This window comes from Cervus elaphus, chromosome 4 (genome assembly GCF_910594005.1).
Source record: "Cervus elaphus chromosome 4, mCerEla1.1, whole genome shotgun sequence".
Lineage (NCBI taxonomy): Eukaryota > Metazoa > Chordata > Mammalia > Artiodactyla > Cervidae > Cervus > Cervus elaphus.
Genome location: NC_057818.1, coordinates 45574598 through 45602529, shown reverse-complemented (window position 1 = coordinate 45602529; position 27932 = coordinate 45574598). Strand labels below are relative to the sequence as shown.

The 27932-nt window shown below is 43.6% G+C and overlaps 2 protein-coding genes across 3 annotated transcripts; one reads left to right on the top strand and one right to left on the bottom strand.

Annotated features, from left to right (window-relative positions):
• The first annotated feature begins 94 nt into the window (after positions 1–94).
• Positions 95–27932, top strand: LOC122690829 (major allergen I polypeptide chain 1-like). Of its 2 annotated transcripts, XM_043897794.1 has the most exons (5): positions 95–99; positions 8344–8358; positions 26984–27061; positions 27200–27390; positions 27780–27932. In XM_043897794.1, the coding sequence occupies exons 3-5, from the start codon at positions 27001–27003 to the stop codon at positions 27807–27809; spliced, it is 282 nt and encodes a 93-aa protein (XP_043753729.1). In that variant the 5' UTR covers positions 95–99; positions 8344–8358; positions 26984–27000; the 3' UTR covers positions 27810–27932. The 2 variants fall into 2 exon arrangements, with proteins under 2 accessions (XP_043753729.1, XP_043753739.1); XM_043897804.1 differs by lacking the exons at positions 95–99; positions 8344–8358 and having other exon boundaries at positions 26983–27061.
• Positions 16901–19115, bottom strand: LOC122690820 (secretoglobin family 2B member 20-like). The gene is made up of 3 exons (XM_043897781.1): positions 19032–19115; positions 18330–18514; positions 16901–17117 (listed from the first exon to the last, which is right to left on the bottom strand). Exons 1-3 carry the CDS (start codon positions 19099–19101, stop codon positions 17016–17018), a joined length of 357 nt encoding a protein of 118 aa, XP_043753716.1. The 5' UTR covers positions 19102–19115; the 3' UTR covers positions 16901–17015.

Here is a 27932-nt window from a genome sequence, read left to right as displayed (position 1 = left end):
GCCAATAGATTAAAAGCCTGACCCAGAGGGATGGGATGGAGAGGGAGGCGGGAGCAGGGATCGGGAGAGGGAACACATGTAAATCCATGGCTGATTCATGTCAATGTATGGCAAAAACCACTACCCATATTGTGAAGTAATTAGCCTCCAACTAATATATATATATATATGTATAAAAAGCTTGTAGTTACCATTGACTAAGCATTGGAGGGGGCCTATAGACCCACTCCAGTGTTCTTGCCTGGAGAATCCCAGGCACGGGGGAGCCTGGTGGGCTGCGATCTATGGGGTCGCACAGAGTTGGACACGACTGAAGTGACTTAGCAGCAGCAGCATAGACCTTGAGAACAAGTACAAGCTGGAACAACGAACTATCTGAAACTGAACTGACCCCACACTGCCCACAACAACTTTAGAGAAATCCCTATATATATTTTTACTATTACCCCTTTTAAATTTTTTAAATTTAAGTTCTTTTTTTTCTTTTGCATTTATTTTTATTAGTTGGAGGCTAATTACTTTACAATATTGTAGTGGTTTTTGTCATACATGGACATGAATCAGCCTTGGATTTACATGTGTTCCCCATCCCATTCCCCCCTCCCACCTCCCTCTCCACCCGGTCCCTCTGGGTCTTCCCAGTGCACCAGGCCTGAGCACTTGTCTCATGCATCCAACCTGTGCTGATGATCTGTTTCACCCTAGATAATAAACATGTTTCGATGCTGTTCTCTTGAAACATCCCACCCTCACCTTCTCCCACAGAGTCCAAAAGTCTGTTCTGTACATCTGTGTCTCTTTTTCTGTTTTGCATATAGGGTTATCGTTACTATCTTTCTAAATTCCATATATATGTGTTAGTATTCTGTATTGATCTTTATCTTTCTGGCTTACTTCACTCTGTATGTTCATCGCAGCACTGTTTATAATAGCCAGGACATGGAAGCAACCTAGATGCCCATCAGCAGACGAATGGATAAGGAAGCTGTGGTACATATACACCATGGAATATTACTCAGCCATTAAAAAATTTAAGTTCTTTATTACTTGTTTAATTTTCATTTTTATAACCTACTATTACCTTGCAAAAAATACCCTATTTTTAAAGCAAATCTCATATATAAATATTTTATGATTTTTGTGATTTTGCTTTGTATTTTTAATATTGCTTTTCTGAGAGTCTAACCTCTACTCTAGATTTTTAATCTTTGCTTTTTGATATTTGTTATCAATTATGTACCTTTAAGAATCTAATTTTCAGTATCCATTTTCACTTATGGGTGTGATTACTGGCTTGATTGCTCTCTCCCATTTTGACTTTCCCATTTCTCCCCCAGGTCACCTCTATCTCCTCCCTCCCCCTTCTCTTCTCTCTCTCTTTTTTGATATAAATTTATTTATTTTAACTGGAGGCTAATTGTTTTACAATACGGTAGTGGTTTTGCCATACATTGACATGAATCCACCATGGGTGTATATGTGTTCCCCACCCTGAACACCCCTCCCACGCCCCTCCCCATCCCATCCCTCTAGGTCCTTCCAGTGCACCAACCCCGAGCACCCTGTATCATGCTTTGAACCTGGACTGGCGATTCATTTCACATATGATAATGTACATGTTTCAATGCCATTCTCCCAAACCATCCCACCCTTGCCCTCTCCCATAGAGTCCAGAAGTCTGTTCTATACATCTGTGTCTCTTTCGCTGTCTTGCATATAGGATTATCATTACCATCTTTCTAAATTCCATATATATGCGTTAGTATACCATATTGGTGTTTATCTTTCTGGCTTACTTCACTCTGTATAATGGGCTCCAATTTCATCCATCTCATTAGAACTGATTCAAATGTATTCTTTTTAATGGCTGAGTAATATTCCATTGTGTATATGTACCAGAGCTTTCTTATCCATTCGTCTGTTGATGGGCATCGAGATGAGGTTGCTTCCATGTCCTGGCTATTATAAACAGTGCTGCAATGAGCACTGGGGTACACGTGTCTCTTTCAGTTCTGGTTTCCTCAGTGTGTATGCCCAGGAGTGGGATAGCTGGGTCATATGGCAGTTCTATTTCCAGTTTTTAAAGAAATCTCCACACTGTTCTCCATAGTGGCTGTACTAGTTTCCATTCCCACCAACAGTGTAAGAGGGTTCCCTTTTCTACACACCCTCTCCAGCATTTATTGCTTGTAGACTTTTGGATAGAAGCCATTCTGACTGGCGTGTAATGGTACCTCATTGTGGTTTTGATGTCCATTTCTCTGATAATGACTGCTGTTGAGCATCTTTTCTTGTGTTTGTTAGCCATCTGTATGTCTTCTTTGGAGAAATGTCTGTTTAGATCTTTGGCCCATTTTTTGATTGGGTTGTTTATTTTTCTGGAATTGAGCTGCAGGAGTTCCTTGTATATTTTTTGAGATTAAACCTTTGTTTCTTCGTTTGCTATTATTTTCTCCCATTCTGAAGGCTGTCTTTTCACCTTGCTTATAGTTTCCTTTGTTGTGCAAAAGCTTTTAAGTTTCATTAGGTCCCATTTGTTTATTTTTGCTTTTATTTCCAATATTCTGGGAGGGGGGTCATAGAGGATCTTGCTGTGATTTATGTCAGAGAGTGTTTTGCCTATGTTCTCCTCTAGGAGTTTTATAGTTTCTGGTCTTACATTTAGATCTTTAATCCATTTTGAGTTTATTTTTGTGTATGGTGTTAGAAAGTGTTCTAGTTTCATTCTTTTACAAGTGGTTGACCAGTTTTCTCGGCACCACTTGTTAAAGAGATTGTCTTTTTTCTATTGTGTATTCTTGCCTCCATTGTCGAAGGTAAGGTGTCCATAGGTACGTGGATTTATCTCTGGGCTTTCTATTTTGTTCCGTTGATCTATATTTCTGTCTTTGTGTCAGTACCATACTGTCTTGATGACTGTGGCTTTGCAGTAGAGCCTGAAGTGAGGCAGGTTGATTCCTCCAGTTCCATTCTTCTTTCTCAAGATTGCTTTGGCTACTCGAGGTTTTTTGTATTTCCATACAAATTGTGAAATTATTTGTTCCAGTTCTGGGAAGAATACCGCTGGTAGCTTGATAGGGATTGCATTGAATCTATAGATTGCTTTGGGTAGTATACTCATTTTGACAATATTGATTCTTCCAATCCATGAACACGGTATATTTCTCCATCTATTTGTGTCCTTTTTGATTTCTTTCATCAGTGTTTTATAGTTTTCTATGTATAGGTCTTTTGTTTCTTTAGGTAGATATACTCCTATGTATTTTATTCTTTTTGTTGCAATGGTGAATGGTATTGTTTCCTTAATTTCTCTTTCTGTTTTCTCATTGTTAGTGTATAGGAATGCAAGGGATTTCTGTCTGTTAATTTTATATCCTGTGACTTTACTATATTCATTGATTAGCTGTAGTAATTTTCTGGTGGAGTCTTTAGGGTTTTCTATGTAGAGGATCACGTCATCTGCAAACAGTGAGAGTTTTACTTCTTCTTTTCCTATCTGGATTCCTTTTATTTCTTTTTCTGCTCTGATTGCTGTGGCCAACACTTCCAAAACTATGTTGAATAGTAGTGGTGAGAGTGGGCACCCTTTCCTTGTTCCTGACTTTAGGGGAAATGCTTTCAATTTTTCACCGTTGAGGATAATGTTTGCTGTGGGTTTGTCATATATAGCTTTTATTATGTTGAGGTATGTTTCTTCTATTCCTGCTTTCTGGAGAGTTTTTATCACAAATGAATGTTGAATTTTGTCAAAGGCTTTCTCTGCATCTACTGAGCTAATCATATGGTTTTTATCTTTCAATTTGTTAATGTGGTGTATTAAATTGATTGATTTGCAGATATTGAAGAATCCTTGCATCCCTGGGATAAAGCCCACTTGGTCATGATGTATGTTTTTTTAATATGCTGTTGGATTCTGTTTGCTAGTATTTTGTTAAGGATTTTTGCATCTATGTTTATCAGTGATATTTACCTGTAGTTTCCTTTTTTTGTGGCATCTTTGTCAGGTTTTGGTATTAGGGTGATGGTGGCTTCATAGAATGAGTTTGGAAGTTTACCTTCCTCTGCAATTTTCTGGGAGAGTTTGAGTAGGATAGCTGTTAGCTCTTCTCTAAATTTTTGGTAGAATTCAGCTCCGACGCTGTCTGGTCCTGGGCTTTTGTTTACTGGAAGATTTCTGATTACAGTTTCAATTTCTGTGCTTGTGATGGGTCTGTTAAGATCTTCTATTTCTTCCTGGTTCAGATTTGGAAAGTTATACTTTTCTAAGACTTTGTCCATTTCTTCCAAGTTGTCCATTTTATTGGCATAGAGCTGCTGGTAGTATTCTCTTATGATCCTTTGTATTTCTGTGTGGTCTGTTGTGATCTCTCCATTTTCATTTCTAATTTTGTTGGTTTGATTTTTCTCCATTTTTGTCTTGATGAGTCTGGCTAATGGTTTGTCAATTTTATTTATCTTCTCAAAGAACTAGGTTTTGGCTTTGTTGATTTTTGCTATGGTCTCTTTTATTTCCTTTGCATTTATTTCTGCCCTAATTTTTAAGATTTCCTTCCTTCTACTAACCCTGGGGTTCTTCATTTATTCCTGTTGTAGTTGCTTTAGGTGTTGAGTTAGGTGATTTATTTGAATTTTTCTTGTTTCTTGAGGTAAGCCTGTATTGCTATGAACCTTCCCCTTAGCACTGCTTTTACAGTGTCCCATAGATTTTGGATTGTTGTGTTTTCATTTTCATTCATTTCTATGCATATTTTGATTTCTTTTTTGATTTCTTCTATGATTTGTTGGTTATTCAGCAGCGTGTTGTTCAGCCTCAATATGTTGGAATTTGTAATAATTTTTCTCCTGTAATTGACATCTAATCTTACTGCATTGTGACCAGAAAAGATGCTTGGAATGATTTCAATTTTTTTGAATTTAGCAAGGCTAGATTGATGGCCCAATATGTGATCTCTCTTGTAGAAGGTTCCATGTGCACTTGAGAAAAAGGTGAAATTCATTGTTTTGGGGTGAAATGTCCTATAGATATCAATTAGGTCTAGCTGGTCTATTGTATCATTTCAAGTTTGTGTTTCCTTGTTGATTTTCTATTTTGTTGATCTATCCATAGCTGTGAGTAGGGTATTAAAGCCTCCCACTGTTATTGTGTTATTGTTAATTTCCCCTTTCATTCTTGTTAGCATTTGCTTTACATATTGCTGTGCTTCTATGTTGGGTGCATATATATTTATAATTGTTATATCTTCTTTTTGGATTGATCCTTTGATCACTATGTAGTATCCTTCTTTGTCTATTTTCACAGCCTTTGTTTTACAATCTATTTTATCTCATATGAGTATTACTACTCCTGCTTTCTTTGGTCTCTATTTGTGTGGAATATCTTTTTCCAGCCCTTCACTTTCAGTCTGTATGTGTCCCTTGTTTTGAGGTGGGTCTCTTGTAGACAGCATATATAGGGGTCTTGTTTTTGTATCCATTCAGCCAGTCTTTGTCTTTGGGTTGGGGCATTCAACCCATTTACATTTTAAGGTAATTATCGATAAGTATGATCCCATTGCCATTTACTTTGGTGTTTTGGGTTCAAGTTTATACACCTTTTCTGTGTTTCCTGTCTAGAGAAGATCCTTTAGTATTTTTTGGAGAGCTGGTTTGGTGGTGCTGAATTCTCTCAGCTTTGCTTGTCTGTAAAGCTTTTGATTTCTCTTTCATATTTGAATGAGATCCTTGCTGGGTACAGTAATCTTGGCTGTAGGTTATTTTCTTTCATCAGTTTAAGTATGTCCTGCCATTCTCTTCTGGCCTGAAGAGGTTCTATTGAAAGATCAGCTCTTATCCTTATGGGAATCCCCGTGTGTGTTCTTTGTTGTTTTTCCCTTGCTGCTTTTCATATTTGTTCTTTGCGTTTGATCTTTGTTAATTTGATTATTCTGTGTATTGGGGTGTTTTGCCTTGGGTTTATCCTGTTTGAGACTCTCTGGGTTTCTTGGACTTAGGTGATTATTTCCTTCCCCATTTTAGGGACGTTATCAACTATTATTTCCTCAAGTATTTTCTCATGGTCTTTCTTTTTGTCTTCTTCTTCTGGGACTCCTATGATTCAAATGTTGGGGTGTTTAACATTGTCCCAGAGGTCCCTGAGGTTGTCCTCATTTCTTTTAATTCTTTTTTCCTCTTTCCTCTCTGTTTCATTTATTTCTATCATTCTATCTTCTACCTCACTTATCCTCTCTTCTGCCTCCATTATTCTACTGTTCGTTCCCTTCAGAGTGTTTTTGATCTCATTTATTGCTTTCTTCATTACATATTGACTCTTTTTTATTTCTTCTAGGTCCTTGTTAAACATTTCTTGCATCTTCTCGATCCTTGTCTCCAGGCTATTTATAACTCCATATTGTTTTCAAGATTTTGGATCATTTTCACTATCATTATTTGGAATTCTTTATCAGGTAGATTCCCTATCTCCCCCTCTTTTGTTTTGTTTGGCATTTATCCTGTTCCTTTACCTGCTGGGTATTTCTCTGCCTTTTCATTTTGTTTATATTGCTGTGTTTGGGATGGCCTTTCCGTATTCTGGCAATTTGTGCTTCCTCTTTATTGTGAAGGTTCCTCACTGTGGGTGGGGTTGGACAGTGGCTATCAAGGTTTCCTGGTTAGGGAAGCTTGTGTCGGTGTTCTGGTGGATGGAGCTGGATTTCTTCTCTCTGGAGTGCAATAAAATGTCCAGTAATGAGTTTTGAGTTGTCAGTGCTGTGACTTTGGGCTGCCTGTATATTGGAGCTCAAGGCTATGTTCCTATGTTCCTGGAGAATTTGCATGGTATGTCTTTCTCTGGAACTTGTTGGCCCTTGGGTGGTGCTTGGTTTCAGTGTAGGTATGGAGGTGTTTGATGATTTCCTATCAATTAATGTTCCCTGGAGTCAGGAGTTCTCTGGTGTTCTCAGGATTTGGACTTAAGCCTCCTACCTCTGGTTTTCAGTCTTATTCTTATAGTAGACTCAAGACTTCTCCATCTATACAGCACTGATGATAAAACATCTAGGTTAATGATGAAAAGTTTCTCCACAGTGAGGGACACCTGGAGAGGTACATAGAGTTACATGGAGAAGAGAAGAGGGAGGAGGGAGATATAGGTGACCAGCAGGAGAAGAGGGGAACTCAAAAGGGGAGAGAGCAAGCTAGCCTGAAATCACTTCCCTATGTGCTCTCCACAGTCTGGATCCCTCAGAGATGTTCATGGCATTACACAGAGAAGAGAAGAGGGAGGAAGGAGACAGAGGTGGCCAGGAGGACAAAGGGGGGGATCAAAAGGAGAGAGACTGATCTAGCCAGTAATCAGTTCCCTAAGTGTTCTCCACAGCCTGGAACACACAAAGAGATTCACAAATTTGGATAGAGAAGAGACAGGGGAGGGAGGAGATAGAGGCAACGAGAGTCCAAAGGGGGAGAGAGCAATCCAGCCAGTAATCTCACTCCCAAGTAAAAATGGGTACTAAAGATTGGGTTCTTAAAGGTACAAAATTGATAACAAATACCAAGAAGCAATGATTAAAAATCTAGAGTAGAGGTTAGATTGTCAAAAACACAATATTACAGAGAAAAACAAAGTCACAAAAATTATAAAATATATATTGTGAAGTTTGCTTTAAAAATAGGGTCTTTTTTTTGCAAAGTAATAGTAGGTTATACAAATGAATATTAAAGGAGTAATGAGGACTTGAAAAATAAAAAAACAAATTTTAAAAGTTTAAAAATTAATAATAGTGAAAATATAGCTGGGACTTTCTCTGGTGTTGTTGTGGACAGTGTGGGGTCAGTTCATTTTCAGATAGTTCCTTGCCTACACTTCTCAAGATCTATAGGCCCCTTCCTATGTAGTTGGTGCTAACTGCAGGGTTTTAATCTATTGCACCTGTCACTTCCAAAGTGGTTCCCTCTGTTTATTTTAGCTTCTTCTGTTTGCTGGTCTCTCCAGTGTCTAATTTCCACCCTGCCACAAGGGGGCAGTGGTGGTCACTTTTTTAGGCTCACTTGTTCAGTCGTGCTGTGGGGAGGGAGGAACACTGAAAACGAACATCCCCGGCGTCTGTGGGGAGTGTTCCCAGTGTTTCGGCCACACTCGGTTTGCCCCCGCTCATGGCGTGTGTGCTTTCCCAGTCTACCCTGTTCAGGCTCTAGATTGCTCTGCTGGGAACTGTCTGAGGCTGACCCTGGGTTGAGTGCACTTCCCAGGTCTAAGCCACTCAGGTTCAGGTTCTTGGGTACTCCACAAAGGCGAAGATTTGGTTGGGCCTGTGTTTTGTGCCCTTCCCAGGTCCGAGCAGCTCAGGTGACCAGGTGCTTTGTGAGCACAGTCTCCCCCAGGTGGGGGCTGTGACTTATCGCCTCCCCCGTCCCTGCTGCTGTTTTCTGGGTGTACAACCTGCATGCCTTCTCAGGTGTGCTGTGTGTCTCTTCTGGGGAGCTGATCTCTGGCTGAGACCCTCCTGGCTGGTGTCGACCATCCAGAATCCCAAGGAGTCTTGGTTAGCAAGGAAGCCTGCTTGCAGTTTGGTAGATGATGCCTTGCTGGGGCCGTGATTGCCCCCTTCCGGATCTGGCTGCCCTCGCCTGCCAGTCTCCGGCGGGGGATGGGCCAGTCCACAGCCAGCTAGCTCTGCTCAGTCCTTTGTTCTGTGAGCATGCCTAGCAGTATCTTAGGTTCAGGCTTTTTGTGGGATAGCTATCCCACAGTCTGGGTTGCTATCTCTAATTAGTTCCCTCAGATTGCCCTCGGGGCATTCAGGCCCGGTCTTTACCCTAAGCCATGCAGCCCGTGCCTCCTTGTCCAGTCGCCTCTTGCTAGTGGTGGATGTGAGCATCTGCGCTGCTTCTCCGCTGGAGTTGCTGTTAGGCACGTAATCTGTGGGTTTTAATTATTTATTTATTTTTCCTCCCGGTTACGTTGCCCTCTGAGGTTACAAGGCTCGCCACAGATTCACCGGTGAGAGTGTTTCCTGGTGTTTGGAAACTTCTCTCTTTTTAAAGACTCCCTTCCCAGGATGGATCTCTGTCCCTACCTCTTTTGTCTCTCTTTTTATCTTTTATATTTTTTCCTACCTCCTTTTTAAGTTGGACTGCCTTTCTGGGTGCCTGATGTTCTCTGCCAGCATTCAGAAGTTGTTTTGTGGAATTTGCTCATCATTCAAATGTTCTTTTGATGGATTTGTGGGGGAGAAAGTGGTCTCCCTGTCCTATTCCTCCGCCATCTTAGGACTGCCATCCTCTTCTACTTAACTCTGTGACTCTCTGTGGGTGTTCTGGGCTGTGGAACACACTTAGGGAACTGATTACTGGCTAGACTGCTCTCTCCCCCTCTTCTCCTCCTGGTCACCTCTATCTCCCTTCTCCCTCTTCTCTTTCTATGTAACTCTGTGAATCTCTCTGGATGTTCCAGACTGTGGACAGCACTTAGGGAACTGATTACTGGATAGATGGCTCTCTCCCCTTTTGACTCCCCCTCTTCTCCTCCTGGTCACCTCTATCTCCTACCTCTCTCTTCTCTTCTCCATGTAACTCTGTGAACCTATCTGGGTATCTGTCACTGTGGAGAATTGTTTCACCATTAACCTATATGGTTATCATCTGTGCTGTGTGGATGGAGAAGTCTTGAGGCTATTATAAAAATAAGACACAAATCCAGAGGCAGGAGGCTTAACTTCAAAACTTGAGAACATCAGAGGACTACTGATTCCAGGGAACATAATAGACAAGAACTCACCCAAAAGCCTCCATACCTACACTAAAACCAAGCTCCACCCAAGAGCCAACAAGTTCCAGAGCAAGACATACCATGCTAATTCTTCAGCAAAGGAGGAACACAGCCCTGAACATTAAAAGACAGGCTGCCCAAATCCATGCCAAACCTATAGATACCCCAAAAAAGTACTACTGTTCACTTCATTGCACTCCAGAGATAAGAGATCCAGCAACACCCACCAGAACACAGATGCAAACTCCCCTAACCAGGAAACTTTGACAAGCCACCAGTCCAATCCCACCCACAGGGAGTAGGCCCCACAATAAAGAGGAACCACGAACTTCCAGCCTATAGAAAGGGCACCCCAAACACAGCAATCTAAATAAAATGAAAAGGCAGAGAAGTGTTCAGCAGATAAAGGAACTTGACAAAAGCCCACCAAACCAAACCAAAGAGGAGGAGATAGGGAGTCTACCTGAAAAAGAATTCAGAATAATCATAGTACAGATGATCCAAGCCTTGAAAACAAAACGGAGTTACAGATAAATAGACTAGAGACAAGGATTGAGAAGATGCAAGAAATAACAAGGACTTAGAAGAAATAAAGAAGATTCAATCAGTAATGAATAATGCAATAAATGAGATCAAAAGCACTCTGGAGGAAATCAACAGTAGAATAACTGAGGTAAAAGATAGGAAAAGTGAGGTGGAAGATAGCATAGTGGAAATAAATGAAGCAGAGAGGAGAAAATAAAAGAGAATTAAAAGAAATGAGGTCAGCGTCAGAGACCTCTGAAAGAAAAGTCAGAAAGTGAAGTCACTCAGTCGTGTCCGACTCTTTGAGACCCCATGGACTGTAGCCTACCAGGCTCCTCCGTCCATGGGATTCTCCAGGCAAGAATACTGGAGTGGGATCTTCCTGATCCAGGGGTTGAACCCAGGTCTCCCGCATTGTGGGCAGATGCTTTAACCTCTGAGCCACCAGGGAAGCCCCAGAGACCTTTGAGACAATGTTAAATGCCTGAACATTTGAATCATAGGCATCCCAGAAGAAGAAGACAAAAAGAAAAGGCATGAGAAAATACTTGAGGAAATAATAGTTGAAATTTTTCCTAAAATGGGGAGGGAAATAGCCACCCAAGTCCAAGAAACCCAGAGTCCCAAACAGGATAAACCCAAGGCAAAACACCCCAAGACAGATATTAATCAAACCACCAAAGATCAAACACAAAGAACAAATATTAAAATCAGCAAGGGAAAAGCAACAAAGAACACACAAAGGGATTCCCATAAGGATAACAGCTGATCTTTCAATAGAACCTCTTCAGTCCAGAAGGGAATGTCAGGACATACTTAAAGTGATGAAAGAGAAAAATCTACAACCCAGGTTACTGTACCCCGCAAGGTTCTCATTCAAATATGAAGGAGAAATCAAAAGCTCTACAGACAATCAAAAGCTGAGAGAATTCAGCACCACCAAGTCAGCTCTTCAACAAGTGCTGAAGGATCTTCTCTAGACAGGAAACACAGAAAAGGTGTATTAACTCTAACCCAAAACACCAAAGTAAATGGCAATGGGATCATACTTATCAATAATTACCTTAAATGTAAATGGGTTGAATGCCCCAACCAAAAGACAAAGACTGGCTGAATGGATACAAAAACAATATCCCTATGTATGCTGTCTACAAGAGTCCCACCTCAAAACAAGAGACACATACAGACTGAAAGTGAAGGGGTGCAGAAAAATATTTTATGCAAATGGAGACCTAAAGAAAGTAGGAGTAGCAATACTCATAAATCAACAAAACTAAAAGCTGATTCTTTGAGAAGATAAATAAAATAGACAAACTATTAGCCAGACTCATCAAGACAAAAAGGGAGAAAAATCAAATCAACAAAATTAGAAATGAAAATGGAGAGATCACAACAGACAACACAGAAATACAAAGGATCATAAGAGACTACTACCAGCAGCTATATGCCAATAAAATGGGCAACTTGGAAGAAATGGACAAAGTCTTAGAAAAGTATAACTTTCCAAAACTGAACCAGGAAGAAATAGGAGATCTTAACAGACCCATCACAAGCATGGAAGTTGAAACTGTAATCAGAAATCTTCCAACAAACAAAAGTCCAGGACTAGACGCCTTCACAGCTGAATTCTACCAAAAATTTAGGAAGAGATAACACCTATCTTACTCAAACTCTTCCAGGAAATTGTGGAGGAAGGTAAACTTCCAAAACTCATTCTATGAAGCCACCATCACCCTAATACCAAAACTTGACAAAGATGCCACAAAAAAGAAAACTACAGGCCAATATCACTGATGAACATAGATGCAAAAATCCTCAACAAAATTCTAGCAAACAGAATCCAACAGCATATTAAAAAGATCATATATCATGACCAAGTGGGCTTTATCCCAGGGATGCAAGGATTCTTCAGTATTCACAAATCAATGTGATACACCACATTAACAAATTGAAAGATAAAAACCATATGATTAGCTCAGTAGATGCTGAGAAAACCTTTGACAAAATTCAGCACTCATTTATGATAAAAAAAAAAAAAAAAGCCCTCCAGAAAGCAGGAATAGAAGGAACATTGAAAAAGCAAAAGAGTTCCAGAAAAACATCTATTTCTGCTTTATTGATTGCGCCAAAGCCTTCGACTCTGTGGATCACAATGAACTGTGGAAAATTCTGAAAGAGATGGGAATACCAGACCACCTGACCTGCCTCTTGAGAAACCTGTATGCAGGTCAGGAAGCAACAGTTAGAACTGGACATGGACCAACAGACTGGTTCCAAATAGGAAAAGGAGTACATCAAGGCTGTATATTGTCACCCTGCTTATTTAAATTATATGCAGAGTACATCATGAGAAACACTGGGCTGGAAGAAGCACAAGCTGGAATCAAGATTGCTGGGAGAAACATCAATAACCTCAGATATGCAGATGACACGACCCGTAGGGCAGAAAGTGAAGAGGAACTAAAAAGCCTCTTGATGAAAGTGAAAGAGGAGAGTGAAAAAGTTGGCTTAAAGCTCAACATTTCCCCCAACTAATAAAAAGAAATGGAAAAAAAAAAAAGCTCAACATTCATAAAACTAAGATCATGGCATCTGGTCCCATCACTTCATGGGAAATAGATGGGCAAACAGTGGAAACAGTGTCAGACTTTATTTTGGGGGGCTCCAAAATCACGGCTGATGGTGATTGCAGCCATGAAATTGAAAGACGCTTACTCCTTGGATGGAAAATTATGACCAACCTAGATAGCATATTAAAAAGCAGAGACATTACTTTGCCAACAAAGGTCCGTCTGGTCAAGGTTATGGTTTTTCCAGTGGTCATGTATGGATGTGAGAGTTGGACTGTGAAGAAAGCTAAGCACAGAAAAATTGATGCTTTTGAACTATGGTGTTGGAGAAGACTCTTGAGAGTCCCCTGGACTGCAAGGAGATCCAACCAGTCCATCCTAAAGGAGATCAGTCCTGGGTGTTCATTGGAAGGACTGATGCTGAAGCTGAAACTCCAATACCTTGGCCACCTCATGTGAAGAGTTGACTCATTGGAAAAGACCCTGATGCTGGGAGGGATTGGGGGCAGGAGGAGAAGGGGATGACAGAGGATGAGATGGCTGGATGGCATCACCGACTCGATGGACATGAGTTTGAGTGGACTCCAGGAGTTGGTGATGGACAGGGAGGCCTGGTGTGCTGCGATTCATGGGGTCACAAATAGTCGGACATGACTGAGCGATTGAACTGACTGACTGAGCATCGACCAAATCAAGTGTTGTGTTTAACAGTGTTTTGTTTCCAAGGCCCACTGTGCCAAACGTTCCATAAAATATAGGGCAGGCTTCTGCTGAAGGCACAACAGAAAACACCTCATCAAAAGGATCACCAGGTCATAAGAATCCTGTTTCCCACCACTTGATAGGCACTCACACATCCAAAGCTTCCAGACTCACCTCCCACAGAGATGTGCCCTCTCCCAGGACTGCTTACATCCAAGACAGAAATCCTTCTCTATGAAGCACTCACAGCAGAAGGGAGCAGCAAGAGGGGCTAGGCGTGGAGATCCTGCTGCCCTTGACCACCGCCCCCAGGCATACCAGCCTGCTTCCTCCCTCCCAACCTGCACCACTACCCACAACAAACTATCCCCCAGGATGTGCGCAGCTAGCTCCCTCCATTCAATGACCCGCCTAGCTCCACAGCACCCCCCTCCATTCAAAGGCTGAAAGCCTCGGGGAGTTTGTGCAGGATTCCTGGGCACTGGTAAGACAGCTGCCTTCAGAATCTGCCCCCAGAAGCAGCTTGGACAGGACTGGGAAGGATGCGGTGAGACAGCACTGGGCAAGGATCAGGACCCTCCTTCCTATCCTCACACATCTCTAAAGTCAGCTCTCTGGTCACCAGCAAGGCCAGCAGAAGCAATGCTCCCTTCATCATGGCGGCAGCTGAAAGGCTCTGCTCAGGGCAGGATTTCTGTTGCTATATAAACCAATAGCTCCCTAAGCCCAGCCCACATCCCTCCCAGGAGAGCCACAGGCCTGTGGCCAGGCATCTGGCACAGGTGGCTCCCTCAGACCTTGGGGTGTTTACAGTGGAAGACCATCGTACTCTGAGATCAGAGCTACTGGAGAACATGTGGGGGTATCTTTGCCAAAAACCAACTGGAGCTGACATTTTCAAATGCTCTGTTGTCTGGGCCCCAACTATCTCCTGTTTTCCTGATCATTCTTCCCCCAACCCATCCAGGCTCTGAGGTCAGCACTCTCCCAAACTGAGAAGATGGAATCACAGGAGGGTCAATGACAAGTCTGTATCACTATCAGGTAGAAAAAAAGTCATTGGGAATCCCTTTTTCCCCAAGGTTAAGTCCTGGAGATAAGAATGTGGAGCTGGGCCTTACTGAAACCCCCAAATATCTTAATGGCTACAGTCTCTAGACTGGGCCCTGAGGACTGGTGGACAGCAGCCTTGGGGTCTAAATCATCCCAACCTGGAAACTTGCAGGACTTAAGGCCTCGTGGGTTTTCTCAGGTACTAGTAATTTTGTAATTTCGTATCATGCCACCAGCTTTCCTCAGGTACTTAAGGAAGCAAGTTCCTGGGCACTTTCTGGACCCCCAGTGACTCCAACCTTACTCCTTCTCCTAGCTGTCACACCCTCCTCCATCAGTGAACCTGGTCTCAAGAGGTGTTTGGACTGCAGTCTGTGCAGAAATATCAGAGAGAAGCTGCTGGGTATGGGGGTCTCCTGTGTCAGAGACTCTGAGGCCCACAGCCCTATAGGACACTGAGGACAGGAGTTCTAAGGCCCACTGGGTTGAGTTCACCAGAGGTGGCACTCCATGTGTGAAAACTCTCTGAAGAGCAAACTCAACCTTCCAGGATGGGAAAGCAGTTTGTTGGCACAACAAGATGAGATGGTACTTGAAAACTCTAGAAGGAAGTCTGAGAAACCCCCCAAAGGCCAAACTGGAAATAGTTTGACAAACAAAATAAATAACAGAGTATTAGATGATAACTCAAAGCATAAAGTAATACTTGTGAGTCCATATTGATATAAATAAATGATTAAATAAATGCAGACTTCCTTGGTTGTCCAGTGGTTAAGAACCCACCACTCAATGCAGTGGACACTGGTTCAAGCCCTGGTCAGGGAAGTAAGAATCCACATGCCCTGGGGCACTATAAAACCCTCACACACCAACTAGAGAGAACATGCTCTGCAAACAGAAGGTCCTTGTGCCGAAACATAGAGCTGACACAGCAAGACAAAGACCCAGCACCCCTAAACTAACCTGAAGTAAAGTGGGAGAGGAGACAACCATTCGTTATAGAAACATCCCAAATAACAGACAGAGATTATTCCCTCCAGGAGGGGTAATTGACAGCTCTTCCCCTCTGGAATATTGGTAGACAGAGTAACTTATTTTCAAAGAGAAGAGGAGAGGAAGGGGAAAACAGTGCAGAAACCTGGCAAACGACTTAGTCAACTAATCAAGGCTGATATCCTCAGTGGCAAGACACACAGCTGTCAATGTGTCCCCCGAGTGAGGGGACAGGAAGGGCGATTCACCTGTGTGATGTCTTCCTCAAAACCCAAAGTCTGAACCACACTCAACATTATGAGAATAGCAGACAAACTCAGTTTGGGGGCCTTCAACCATCCCTGGTTAATCCTCCTCAAGACTGTTAAGGCCATGACAGACCAGGAGAGAATGTGTAATCCTCAGAGCAGAGGACACTGGGGACACATGACAATGAATACAGTGAGTCTAGGTCATGGATTTGATCCCGGAACACAAGAGACATTAATGGACAACCTGGTGAATTCCAAATAGTGTATTGGGTTTAGTTAGAAGTAAAATTTCAGTGTTGTTTCTCAGTTTGACAAATATTTGCAACACTTCTATAAATCTAAATTTATTCCAAATTAAAATTTTATTTGAAAAACAACATGCATTAGAAAAAGGCTACATGTGCTGCATTCCTCCACCGACCCTGATCAGCTCTTCACCCTGATGTCACCAAATGTCCCTATGATCTGGAGACGTCTCAGAGGATCCTGTAGCACCCTCGGAAGGGCACTGGGCTGGGGTTCCTTGTCCCCAGTGCAGGACCAAGAACAGGAGTGGCACTTAGTGTCCCTGAAGAAATGCTGGCTCCTCATAGACACCCACCTAAGAAGCAGAAAATGGCGAATGCCACTGGGAGAAAGAGGGGACCAGTGATGACCCTCTTAGGTCATCTCTGAAGTCACCTGTCAATAACCAGAGGGACTGGAGACTCTGCCACTGTGCTGAAGGCCAGAGTGAGACCCATGTTATCTGTGCCCCAAAACAACAATTTTATCCTGCCAGGCTGGTGATGTCACAGGTTACACACTTGTTATTTTGCTTAATCTTCACACAAAATCTCTGTGTAGCAGATGACAGAATGACTTGGAAAGTTACAATAACTTTGCCCATCCTCCCACAGCTTGCCAGGGACGGGGTGTAGGTTCTGTCTGACCCTGTTCCCCAAGCTCTCAATGACCACATGTATCACTTCTCACCATCACTCATGACCTCCTGCCTCACATCCTGCCTGAAGAGAACACACACGCTGGGCACAATGAGCAATGCTGCAGTGACTTTATTAGAGTCAGCCTGATAGAGGCCACATCAGGTGGGAAAGGTGTCTGGATTCCAGCTTCAGGAACAGAAGGAGAACAGGGCAGGAGGATCAAGTGCAGACCAGGCACATCTGGCAAAGCTTATCCCACCAAAGAGAGCAGACTGGAAGCAAATCCTATAAGAGCATTCACCACCGAGGACAATTTATAGCCGGTGCAATCGTTACTGAAGATGATGGACACCTGGAAGGGAGAAGGAGGTGGAGGGACAGGACCTGAGCCCACTGTTGGGCTATCCTGTCTCCCAGGATCAACTCATGCTTCACCCTCAGGGACTCATCCCCATCCCCAACAAGAACCTCTGCCCACAGACCCACCACTGGAGAGGGGGCTACCAGCAGGCATCAGGGGGAGGATGGCTCCCTAGTAGCCCAGGCACCAGTGTCAGGAGGGAGACAGAGCCACCAGTCATGCCAGGAAGGGGAGGAGATGACAAGGGTCAGCAGGGAACAGCCGGGACTGGTCCTGAAGGAGGAGTAAGGTGCTGGAGACTGGGCTTGGGTCACACCTCCTGCACCTGAGCCTATTCTTTCAGGTGTGCTGGGTGCACAGAATGTGCATGCAGGTGTCGTAAACAACCCCTTGTGCCCTGGGAGCTTCTATTAGTGCATGAAACTCTGGATTTTGGCAAACCTCTCCTTTTTGAATGATTAACAATTTGAGGAAAATATGCAGAGACTGTTCAAAATCTCAAATACTATATCACAAGAAAAACAACCACAGCAAAAGGTGGTTCTTCAAGAGATACTGTTAGTCCAAGTGAGTAGCCGCACGTACCTAGAAGCTGCCCCAGGATATTCAGTTGCCAAAACACCAGAGTGGAAATTCTGGCTCGTAGGCACTGAGAACATGTCGGTGGAAATGGGGCTCTGTGCTAGAGCAATGTCCGTCAGAAAGGGATAAAGAAGAGGTGATGTGACCACAGGTCAGAAACCTTATAAAGCCAGGGAGTCCCATGCTGAAAGGAGACCTAAAACCCGGGGCTCCTTTTAAATATTCTTAAAGTAGAGATGACAGGACTGCTACACTTGTGTGAGCTGAATGTTTCATTTCCTGCAAAGATTAAAGTGCCATTCCTCCAATGCTACTTCCTCTCAGTGAGAAAAGAAAATTACAGAAGTCAAGACACTTGTCCTAGTGCACTGACAGTAGTCCCCTATTCTGTGTGAGCTGATTGACATGATATGGACATATTCGGTAACAAGAGGCTGGATGTGCTGGTGGACTGTGCTTGCATATTACAGGTGCTGCAGGTTGGGGCAAAAGGTTTGTGTGCTTCTTTGTCTATAGCTCTGTCTATCACACATCCCATGATTGAATGATCTATTACCATGTGGCATACTGAACTATGCTGCATGTGAGTTCTCAAGGTAAGTGTGGGTAAAGGTAAGTTACCTTAAATTTCAGGTTATTAAACCTGTTCTCAGGTCCTGCTTCAGTGAAGCAATCCCGGACTTTTTCAACGGCTGCTTTTTCATCTTCATTAGCATCGATCGCATCCAAGGTTTCATTCAATGCTTTTTCTGGGAGTCCAAGGATCACACCACTAAGGCCTTCATAAAACACAGGGCAGGCTTCCGCTAAAGGCAGAGACAGAAAACATCTTGTCAAAAGAATCACTAGGTGAGAAGGTTCCTGTTTCCCACCACTTGATAGGAACCCACACATCCGAAGCTTCCAGATTCACCTCCCACAGAGACTTGGCCTCTCCCAGGACTGCTTACATCCCAGACAGAAAACCTTCCCTATGTGGAACTCCCAGCGGAAGGGAGCGGCAAGAGGGGCTAGGCCTGGAGACCCCTCTGCCCTTGACCACTGCCCCCAAGCATACCAGCCTGCTTCCTCCCTCGCAACGAGCACCACTACCCCCAACAAAATATCCCCCAGGGTGTGTGTGGATCATGACCCTTCCAGCTCCATGCCACCCCCTCCAATCAAAGACTGAAAACCCCAGGGAGTTTGTGCAGGACTCCTGGGCACTGATCTGCCACCTGTCCTCGGAACCTGTCCCTAGAATCAGCTTGACAGGACTGGGAAGGATGCAGTGAGATGACAACGGGCAAGGATCAAGAGGGCCATCTGGACCTTCCTTCCTACCCTCACTCGTCTTGAAGGTCAGCTCTCTGGTCACCAGCAAGGCCAGCACAAGCAGTGCTCCCTTCATCATGGCAGCAGCTGGAGTGCTCTGCTCAGGGCAGGGTTTTGCCTGCTTTATACACCACCAGCTCCCCAAGCCCAGCCCTCATCCCTCCCAGGAAAATCACAGGCCTATGGCCAGTGTCCTGGCATAGGTGGCTCCCATGGCCCTTGGGGTGTTTATTGTGCAAGACCATCCTACTCTGAAAGCAGGACTCTTGGAGGACATGTAGGGTTATCTGCCAAAGATCAAGTGGAGCCAACATGTCTAAGTGACTCCTGCTGCTGCTGCTGCTGCTGCTACGTCACTTCAGTTGTGTCTGACTCTGTGTGACCCCATAGATGGCAGCCCACCAGGCTGCTCTGTCCCTGGGATTCTCCAGGCAAGAATACTGGAGTGAGCTGCCATTTCCTTCTCCCTAAGTGACTCCATTTGGAGCCGAATACTCTGTTGTCCCAGCCCCAGTCATCACCTGTTTTCCTGGTCATCCTTCCCCCAACCTATCCTGACTCTGAGGGCATTACTCTCCCATACTGAGCAGATGGAATCACAGGAGGGCCAAGGACAGATCTACACACTGTCAGGTAGAAAAAAGGCATAAAGAATCCTTCCTTTCTCCCCAAGTTGAAGTCATGGAGATAAGAATGTGGCACTGGACCTTACTGAAGCCCCCAGATGTTTTAACATCTGCAGTCTCTAGACAGGGCCCTGACACTGGTGGACAGCAGCATTGGGCTCTGAATTATGCCCAACAAGGCACTCGCAGGACTTAAGGCCATGTGGCTTTTCTTAGACCATGACAATTCTGTACTTTTGGATCATGCCACCAGCTTTTCTCAGGCTGTTCAGCCAGCTAGCTCCTGAACAGGTTCTAGCCGGGCCCCTTCTCCTGGCTGTACTTCCTCCTCCATCAGTGAACCTGGTCTCAGGAAGTACTTGCATTGAACAGTATCCTGGAACATCAGAGAGCAGCTGTGTGTTTGGGGGTTTGTCTCCTGGGGGAAAGACACCAAGGTCCATAGCCCTAGAGGCCCAGTTCTAAGGCCCAGAGGGCTATGTTGATCAGATGTGGCAGTCTCTGTGTGAAAACTCTTTCAGAGTTAAACTCAACCTTTCATGCTAGGAGAGCAGTTTGTTGGGACAAACAATTTGAGATGGCCCTTGAAAACACCAGAAGGAATCCTGAGAAGCTCCCAATGGCCAAACTGGAAAGGGTGTGACAGACAAAATAAATAACAGTGTATTAGATGATAAACCAATGTATAAAGTAATATAAGTGAGTCCATGCTGATATGGAGAAGGGAAAGTCTCCCTATCCCTTCCCTGGAGAAGGAACAGGCTACCTACTTCAGTGTTCTGGCCTGGAGATTTCCGTGGACTTCAAAGTCCATAGGGTCACAAAGAGATGGACATGACCTAGCCACTTTCACTTTCACACTGATATAAATTAATGTCTAAATACATAAATGTGAGAGAGGAGACAACCATTCCTTATAGTAACATCCTGAATAATAGACACAGACTACCCCTCCAGGAGGGGGATCTTACTGTCCTGCCCTCTCTGAGCATGGCTAGACTTAGGAGCTCGTCTCCAAAGAAAAGAGGAGGGGAAGGGGAAAACACTGCAGAAACCTGGCAAACACAACATAATCAGCTAATCAAGGCTGATATTCCCGGTACTAAGACACACTGCTGTCACGTGTACCCCGATGAAAGGGGACAGGTAGGGCACCTCACGTGTGTGGTGTCTTCCTCGAAACTCAAAGTCTGAACCCTACTCGACAGTAGAGAACAACAGCAGTTAACTACCATTGCTGATAGTTCTCCTCAAGACTGTCAAGGCCATGACAGACCAGGAGAGAATGAGTAACTCCATAGAGCAGAGGACATTGGGGACACATGACAGTGAATGCAGTGAGTTTAGGGTCTGGATAGGTTCCTGGAATCCAAGAGACATTAATGGACAACCTGCTGATATTCACAAAAACTGTAACATTTAGTTAGTCATAAGGTTCCAAAGTTGTCTCTCAGTTTTGACAGATATTTGCAATGTTTTTTTAATCAATCTACAATTGTTGCAACTTAAAATTTTACTAATAACAACTTGAAACAATAAGCTCAACTCTGTAACTCTGTGACAACCTAGAGGGGTGAGATGTGGAGGAGGATATTCAAGACAAAGGGATTCATGTAAATTTATGGCTGAGACATGTTGTTGTATGGCACAGTCCAATACAATATTATAAAATAATATCCTCCAATTAAAAATACAGTGAACAACAACAACAAGAACAACCTGCATTAGGACAGAGCTACATCAGCAGCATTCCTACATTGACCCTGACCCGCCCTTCACTCTGATGTCACCAAATGTCTGCATGATCCGGGGATGTCTCAGAGAACCCTGTGGCACCCTTGAAAGGGCACTGGGCTGGATCCATAGCAGCCACCTGTGTTACTCAGCACTCCAGGCCCTGGTTCCTCTCCTCACAGAGCTCAGAGGGCATTTGGGGGCAGTGTTTTCTCAAGGACAGGAGGCATGGGATCCATGGGCAGCTGTCCCACCACACAGAAGTCCTGCTCCCACAGACAAAGAGCCAACATGTGCAGTCTGAGCCTTGTGGTGTTCACCTTCCTGCCCAGGAAACTCACACCTACAGCCACCAGAGGCCCTCTTGAGGTGACCTTCAGAGGGGTGGAACCCAGGCTGCCGGAGCCATGGCAAGGAGGGTCTGCACAGAGGTCAGCTGACACTGCAGCTCAGTATGTGGTGCCTCTTTGCCAAGAGCAGTTACCGGATGTGAATCCTATTTGGCATAGGGTTCAGCCTATGGTCACACCATGTGTCCCAATGTCAGAATAGGTCTTCAGCAAACATTAATCTGCCACAGGTGGCTCAGAGAAAGGACAGCCAGGTGCCGCCAGCGAGAGGTTACTTGATTCTGACTTATCAAACATTTTAAACCTTTGCCTTATTAACCCAAGGCAATATTCATAAACACATTTACAGTAAGTAGCATGAAAGATATTCCTGCTTATCAACTGCAGGGAAATGGAATATTTCTGCCATTGTTCTAACAAACACTGTGCAACATCTACCGAGTGCTGGGCCCTCTCCTAGTCCTGGGATGCAGTAGCACACAGCACAGCTCTCGCTCTCCTGCAGCTCTTCATCACCTGAGAGGGAGTGAAAGACAGTGACCCCACGGGAAGAAGTGCTCTGGGCGAAGATGAAGCAGGAGAAGAAGACAGAAGGCTGTGGGAGGAGGAGACGGGCAGACTGCTTTTATATTAGAACTCAATAGTTGGGGAAAACTGTGCTGTGTGATACTTGAAGACACCTGAGAATGAGGGAATGAATCATGCAGCCACTGAAGGAAGAGCCTCCAGGCCAGGAGGGCTCCACGTGCAGAGGCCCTGCTGCAGGAGCACACTTGGTCAGGTCAAGGAGCAGACAGGAGGCACTGAGGGAGGAGAGAAAGGCAGGGATAAGTCCACAGAGGCAGCAGCAGTGCAGGGCTGGTTGTGCAACTGGCCCAGAGATTGTGGCCTAGAAGGGGCTTGGCTTTTCCTCAAGTGGAGAGATGATTGTGGGAACAGTACAGAGACACTCAAGAGGTGAAAGAGGTTGCAAAAAGTGATGGACCTAAACACTGTCAAGCTGACTGAAATAAGTCAGTCAGAGAAGCAGAAAGGTCTTATGATATCTCTTATATGCAGAATCTAGAAAGACAAGATACAAAGGAATTTGTTCACAACCCAGAAACATGACAGATTTAGAGAACAAACTTATGATTGCTACAGGGAAGGATGAGGGTAAGGGACAGTTATGGAGCTGGGATGCTCATGTACACACATGATATTGAAAATAGACAAGGATCATATGCCATGATCAAGTCAGGTATATTCAAGGGATGCAAAGATTCTTTAATATATGCAGATCAATCAATGTGATACACCATATTAACACATTAAAATATAAAATTCACATGACAATTTCCATAACTTCAATAAAACTTTCAACAAAATTCAGCACCCATTTATGATAGAAACTCTTGAAAATGGGCATAGAAGGAATCTACCTGAACATAATGAAAGTCATGTACCATAATCCCACAGGAAAGATTGTTCTCATTGGTGAAAAACAGAAAGCATTTCCTCCAAGATCAGGAGCAAGATAAGAGTGTCCACTCTGACCACCACTATTCAATATAGTTTTGGAAGTCCAGCCATGGCAAACAGAGGAGAAAAAGAAATAGAGGAATACAGACTGGAAACGAAGCAGTAAAACTCTCACTATTTGTAGATGACATGATATTATACATAGAAAAAGGTAAAGATACTAAAGTTAAAGATACTAGAGATAACAGTAAAGATAACTACAGCTAAATCAGTGAATTTATTTCTATAGACATAGGATAGAAAATCACTATACATGAATTCCTTGCAATCCTGTACACTAACGAAGAATACTCAGAAAGAGAAATTCAGGAATCAATTCCAATCACCACTGACATAAAAAGAATAAAATACCTAGCAATAAACCTACCTAAGGAGAGGTAGGTAAGCCCTACCTACCTAAGGTATGCAGGTAAGCCCTGCATACAAAAGGGCTGTATGCAGAAATCTATAAGACACTGATGAAAGACATTAAAGATTACATAAACAGATTACCATGTTCTTGGAAGGGAAGAATCGATATTGTAAAAATGACTATACTACTCAAAAAAATCTACAGATTCAGTGCAATGTATATCAAATTACCAATGGTATTTATCACAGAATTAGTACAAAAAAATTTCACAATTCATACAGGAACACAAAAGACCCCTTATAGGCAAAGTGATCTTGCACAATAAGAATGGAGCTAAAGGAATCAATCTTCCTGATTTCAGACTATACTGCAAAGCTACACTCATCAAGACAGTATGCAACAGGCAGAAAAACAGAAATATAGACTAACAGAACAAGATAGAAAGCCAAAAAAAAAAAAAAAAAAAATCCACGCACCTGTGGGCATCTTATCTTTGACAAGGGAGGAAAGACTATGTGAAAGTGAAAGTCACTCAGATGTGTCCAACTCTTTGCAACCCCATGCACCATACAGTACATGCAATTCTCCAAGCCAGAATACTGGAATGGGTAGCCTTTGCCTTTTCCAAGGGATCTTCCCAACCCAGGGATCAAGCCCAGGTCTCCTGCAGTACAGGCAGTATCTTCACCAGCTGAGACACAAGGAAAGCCCAAGAATATTGGAGTGGGTAGACTATCCTTTCTCCAGCGGATCTCCCCAACCCAGGAATTGAACTGGGGTGTCCTGCATTGCAGGTGGATTCTTTCCCAACTGACCTATGAGGGAAGCTACAATGGAGAAAAGACAGTCTCTTTAATAAGTGATGTTAGGGAAATTAGTCAGCTACATGTATTATAGAAGAATGAAATTAGAACACTGCCTAGCACCATACACAAAGATAAACTCAAAATGGATTAAAAACCTAAATGTAAGATCAGAAATGACAAAACTCTTCAAGGAAAACACAGGCAGAACACTATTTAAAATAAATCACAAAAAGATCCTCTATGACCCACCTCCTAGAGTAATGGAAATAAAAACAAAAATAAATAAATGGGGACTAATCAAACTTAAGAGCTTTTGCACAGCAAAAGAAACAATAAACAAGATGAAAGGACAGCATTTGGAATGGGACAAAATAATTGCAACTGAAACAAGTGACAAAGGATTAATTTCCAAAATATACAAGCAACACATACAGCTCAACCTCAGGGGAAAAACATTAAAAATGGGTAGAAGATCTAAACAGATATTTCACCAAAGAAGGCATCCTAATAGCTAATCAACACATGAAAGAATGGTCAACATTGCTTATTATTAGAGAAACGCAAATCAAAACTACAATGAGGTATCACCTCACTTCGATCACAATGGACATCATCAATAAATCTACAAACAATAAATGCTGGATTCCATATATAGGAGAAGGTGAGGGTGGGATGTTTCGAAAGAACAGCATGTATATTATCTATGGTGAAACAGATCACCAGCCCAGGTGGGATGCATGAGACTAATGCTTGGGCCTAGTGCACTGGGAAGACCCAGAGGAATTGGGTGGAGAGGGAGGTGGGGGGGGGATCGGGATGGGGAATACGTGTAAATCTATGGCTGATTCATATCAATGTATGACAAAACCCACTGAAAAATAAATAAATTAATTAATTAATTTTAAAAAAAAAGAAAAAAAAATGCTGGAGAGGATGTGGAGAAAAGGGAACCCTCTAGCACTGTTGGTGGGAATGTAAATTGACATAGCCACTATGGACATTCCTTAAAAAACTAGAAATGAAGCTATTATATGACCCAACAATCCCAGTACTGGGCATATACACTAAGGAAATTATAATTGAAAAAGACACATGTACTCCAGTGTTCATTGCAGTACTATTCACAATAGCTAGGACATGGAAGCAACTTAGATGTCCATCAACAGATCAATGGATAAAGAAATGGTGGTACCCATATACAATAGAATATTACTCACCCATAGAAAGGAATGCATCTGAGTTAGTTTTAACGAGGTGGGTGAAACTAGAGCATATTATACGGAGTGAAGTAAGTCAGAAAGTCAAAAACAAATGTTGTATATTAATACCTATACAAGAAATCTAGAAAAATGGTACTGATGAACTTATATGCTGGGCAGGAATAGAGACATGGACATACAGAACAGATTTATGCACACAGTGGAGGAAGGAGAGGTTGGGATGAATTGAGAGAGCATCATGGAAATATACACATAACCGTGTGTAAAACAAATAGCTAATGGGAAGTTGTTGCATAGAGCAGGTAGCTCGGCCTGGTGCTCGTGAAACATACAGGGATGGGATGGGATGGGCTGGGAGGTAGGACAGAGGTACAAGAGGAAGGGACATGTGTTTACCTCTGACTGATTCATGTTGATGTATGGTAGAAACTGACACAACTCTGGAAAGCATTTATTCTCCAATTAAAAATAAGTAAATTTTAAATAAATAGATAACCATCAAGGATAACTGTATAGCCCAGGGAACTCTGCTCATTGTTTTGTGGCAGCCTAGATGAGAGGGGACTATGGGAAAGAATGGATAATGTGTACACATATGGAAGAGTCCGTTCATTGTCTATCTGGAGCTATCATAACATTTTTAACTGGCTATAATCCAATACAAAAAAAAAAAGTTTAATTAGAAAGAAGAAGAAGGGGCTGCAGAAAATATTTCTGTGTAGAACAAGGTACTATCAAAGTTACCAGGTGGCAGGTCCACATCAAGAGAAAACTAGAAACTTTCTGGGTCAGAGCATACAAGAGATTTCAGGGCTCTATAACTGATTTGGGAAAGTGGCCCAACAGAGGCCACTGACAAGATCAAGGACAGTGATAACAGCAGGGCAGGAGCCACCAGAGAGCCTGAGGAGGGGCTCAGGGCTCATGCTCTGGCCTGCTTGGCACTTACTCCCTGTGAGGCCATTCCTAAGCATGGAGCTTCCCAAAAACCCATGAGTCCACACCAACCTGTCTTCAAGGTCACATGTTCTGACAGGCTCCCACTGGCCATCATTCACGAGGCATGATAGGCAGCATTTTTGTCCTTTTGGTCAACCTGGGGATTTTCAATTGTTAAGCTTTCTGAGTCAGCTGCCCCTCCCACAGAGCCTTCCAGGGGCAGGAGGCTGAGCCAGTGCCTTCTGTGGACTCAAGGACCAGCATCTTGCCAACACACACAGCTCCTCCTGTGCAGCCCCGGGCAACTTCACACTGTGGCCTGGCAGAATCTCCTAAAAAATAGAGCATCTGACCCAGGCCCCCTGGGGGTGAGGACAAGCACAGGTATAAAAGGGCTCCAGGTGAGTAGGGAGCATCTGCCACCGGCACCATGACTCGGGCTGGAGCTCTCCTGCTGCTCTGCGCTGCCTTGCTCCTCATCGCAGGTGGAAGTGAGTGGCTGGGACCTGGGCTCCCCAAGGGTTCTGATACCTTCCCAGGGCACCATCTGAGCATCTCGGAGGTGTGAAGGCAATAGGGTGTTCTGATGAGTGCCTTACAGGGAGTGTCCCCATATCTTTCTGTTTCAGAGTGTGATGACATCTGCCCAGCCTTGAGGGACACTGTTGACCTGTTCATATCGGGAACCCATGATGAGTATATTGAACAAGTTGAAAAGTATAACCAAAACTCTGATGTACTGGAAACTGCCGATACCCTGAAGAGCTGTGTTGATGAGAGGTTGACAGCAGAGGATAAGCAAGATGCTCTGAGCGCTCTGGTGGGTCAGGCTGTGTATGAATGTGCCTTTGGGGTCTCTGTGGGGAGTGGGCGGGGATGTCAGGGGCCTATTCAGGGTAATGGGAGGTGGGGAGATCATATTCTCTCCACCCTGGCCCTTCCCCCGGAACCTGGGAGGATAAAGATCCTCTTGAATGAGGAGGTAGAGAGGATGTGGCCAGCATGCACAGGGTGGGGAAAGATCATTGAGGGAGACTCAGTCCAGCCCTGGAGCTCTTGAGCTGGCCCAACTGCTCAGCTCCGCCTGATCACAGGCCTGGGACCCTCCAGGCCCTCCTAACTCTGTGGTGCCACCTGCCCTGTGTTCAGCGCAGCTTCATTCTCTTGGAACCCTGAGGCCTCACCAGGTTTCTGCACCTTCTTTTACAGAATAAAATATACTCAAGTTCTCTCTGCTGATGGAACTGTCCCTGCCAGGCACCCAAGGAGACCACTTGCCTGATCCCTAAGTAATGTCAGCAACCTGCCACATCCAGGTGTCTGATTATAGAGGATTCCAGCAATAAAAAGCCTTGCATTTCA

Excerpts from the sequence above, each read along its gene's own strand:
- LOC122690820 (XM_043897781.1), bottom strand. The coding sequence starts at position 19,101 with ATGATGAAGGGAGCACTGCTTGTGCTGGCCTTGCTGGTGACCAGAGAG. Across the intron at positions 18,515-19,031 it reads GACCTTCAAGACGAGTGAGG|CGGAAGCCTGCCCTGTGTTT; the intron begins GTAGGAAGGAAG and ends CTCTGCCTTTAG. Across the intron at positions 17,118-18,329 it reads TTAATAACCTGAAATTTAAG|GTGTCCATCATCTTCAGTAA; the intron begins GTAACTTACCTT and ends TCTCCCTTCCAG.
- LOC122690829 (XM_043897794.1), top strand. The coding sequence starts at position 27,001 with ATGACTCGGGCTGGAGCTCTCCTGCTGCTCTGCGCTGCCTTGCTCCTC. Across the intron at positions 27,062-27,199 it reads GCTCCTCATCGCAGGTGGAA|AGTGTGATGACATCTGCCCA; the intron begins GTGAGTGGCTGG and ends TTTCTGTTTCAG. Across the intron at positions 27,391-27,779 it reads AAGATGCTCTGAGCGCTCTG|AATAAAATATACTCAAGTTC; the intron begins GTGGGTCAGGCT and ends CTTCTTTTACAG.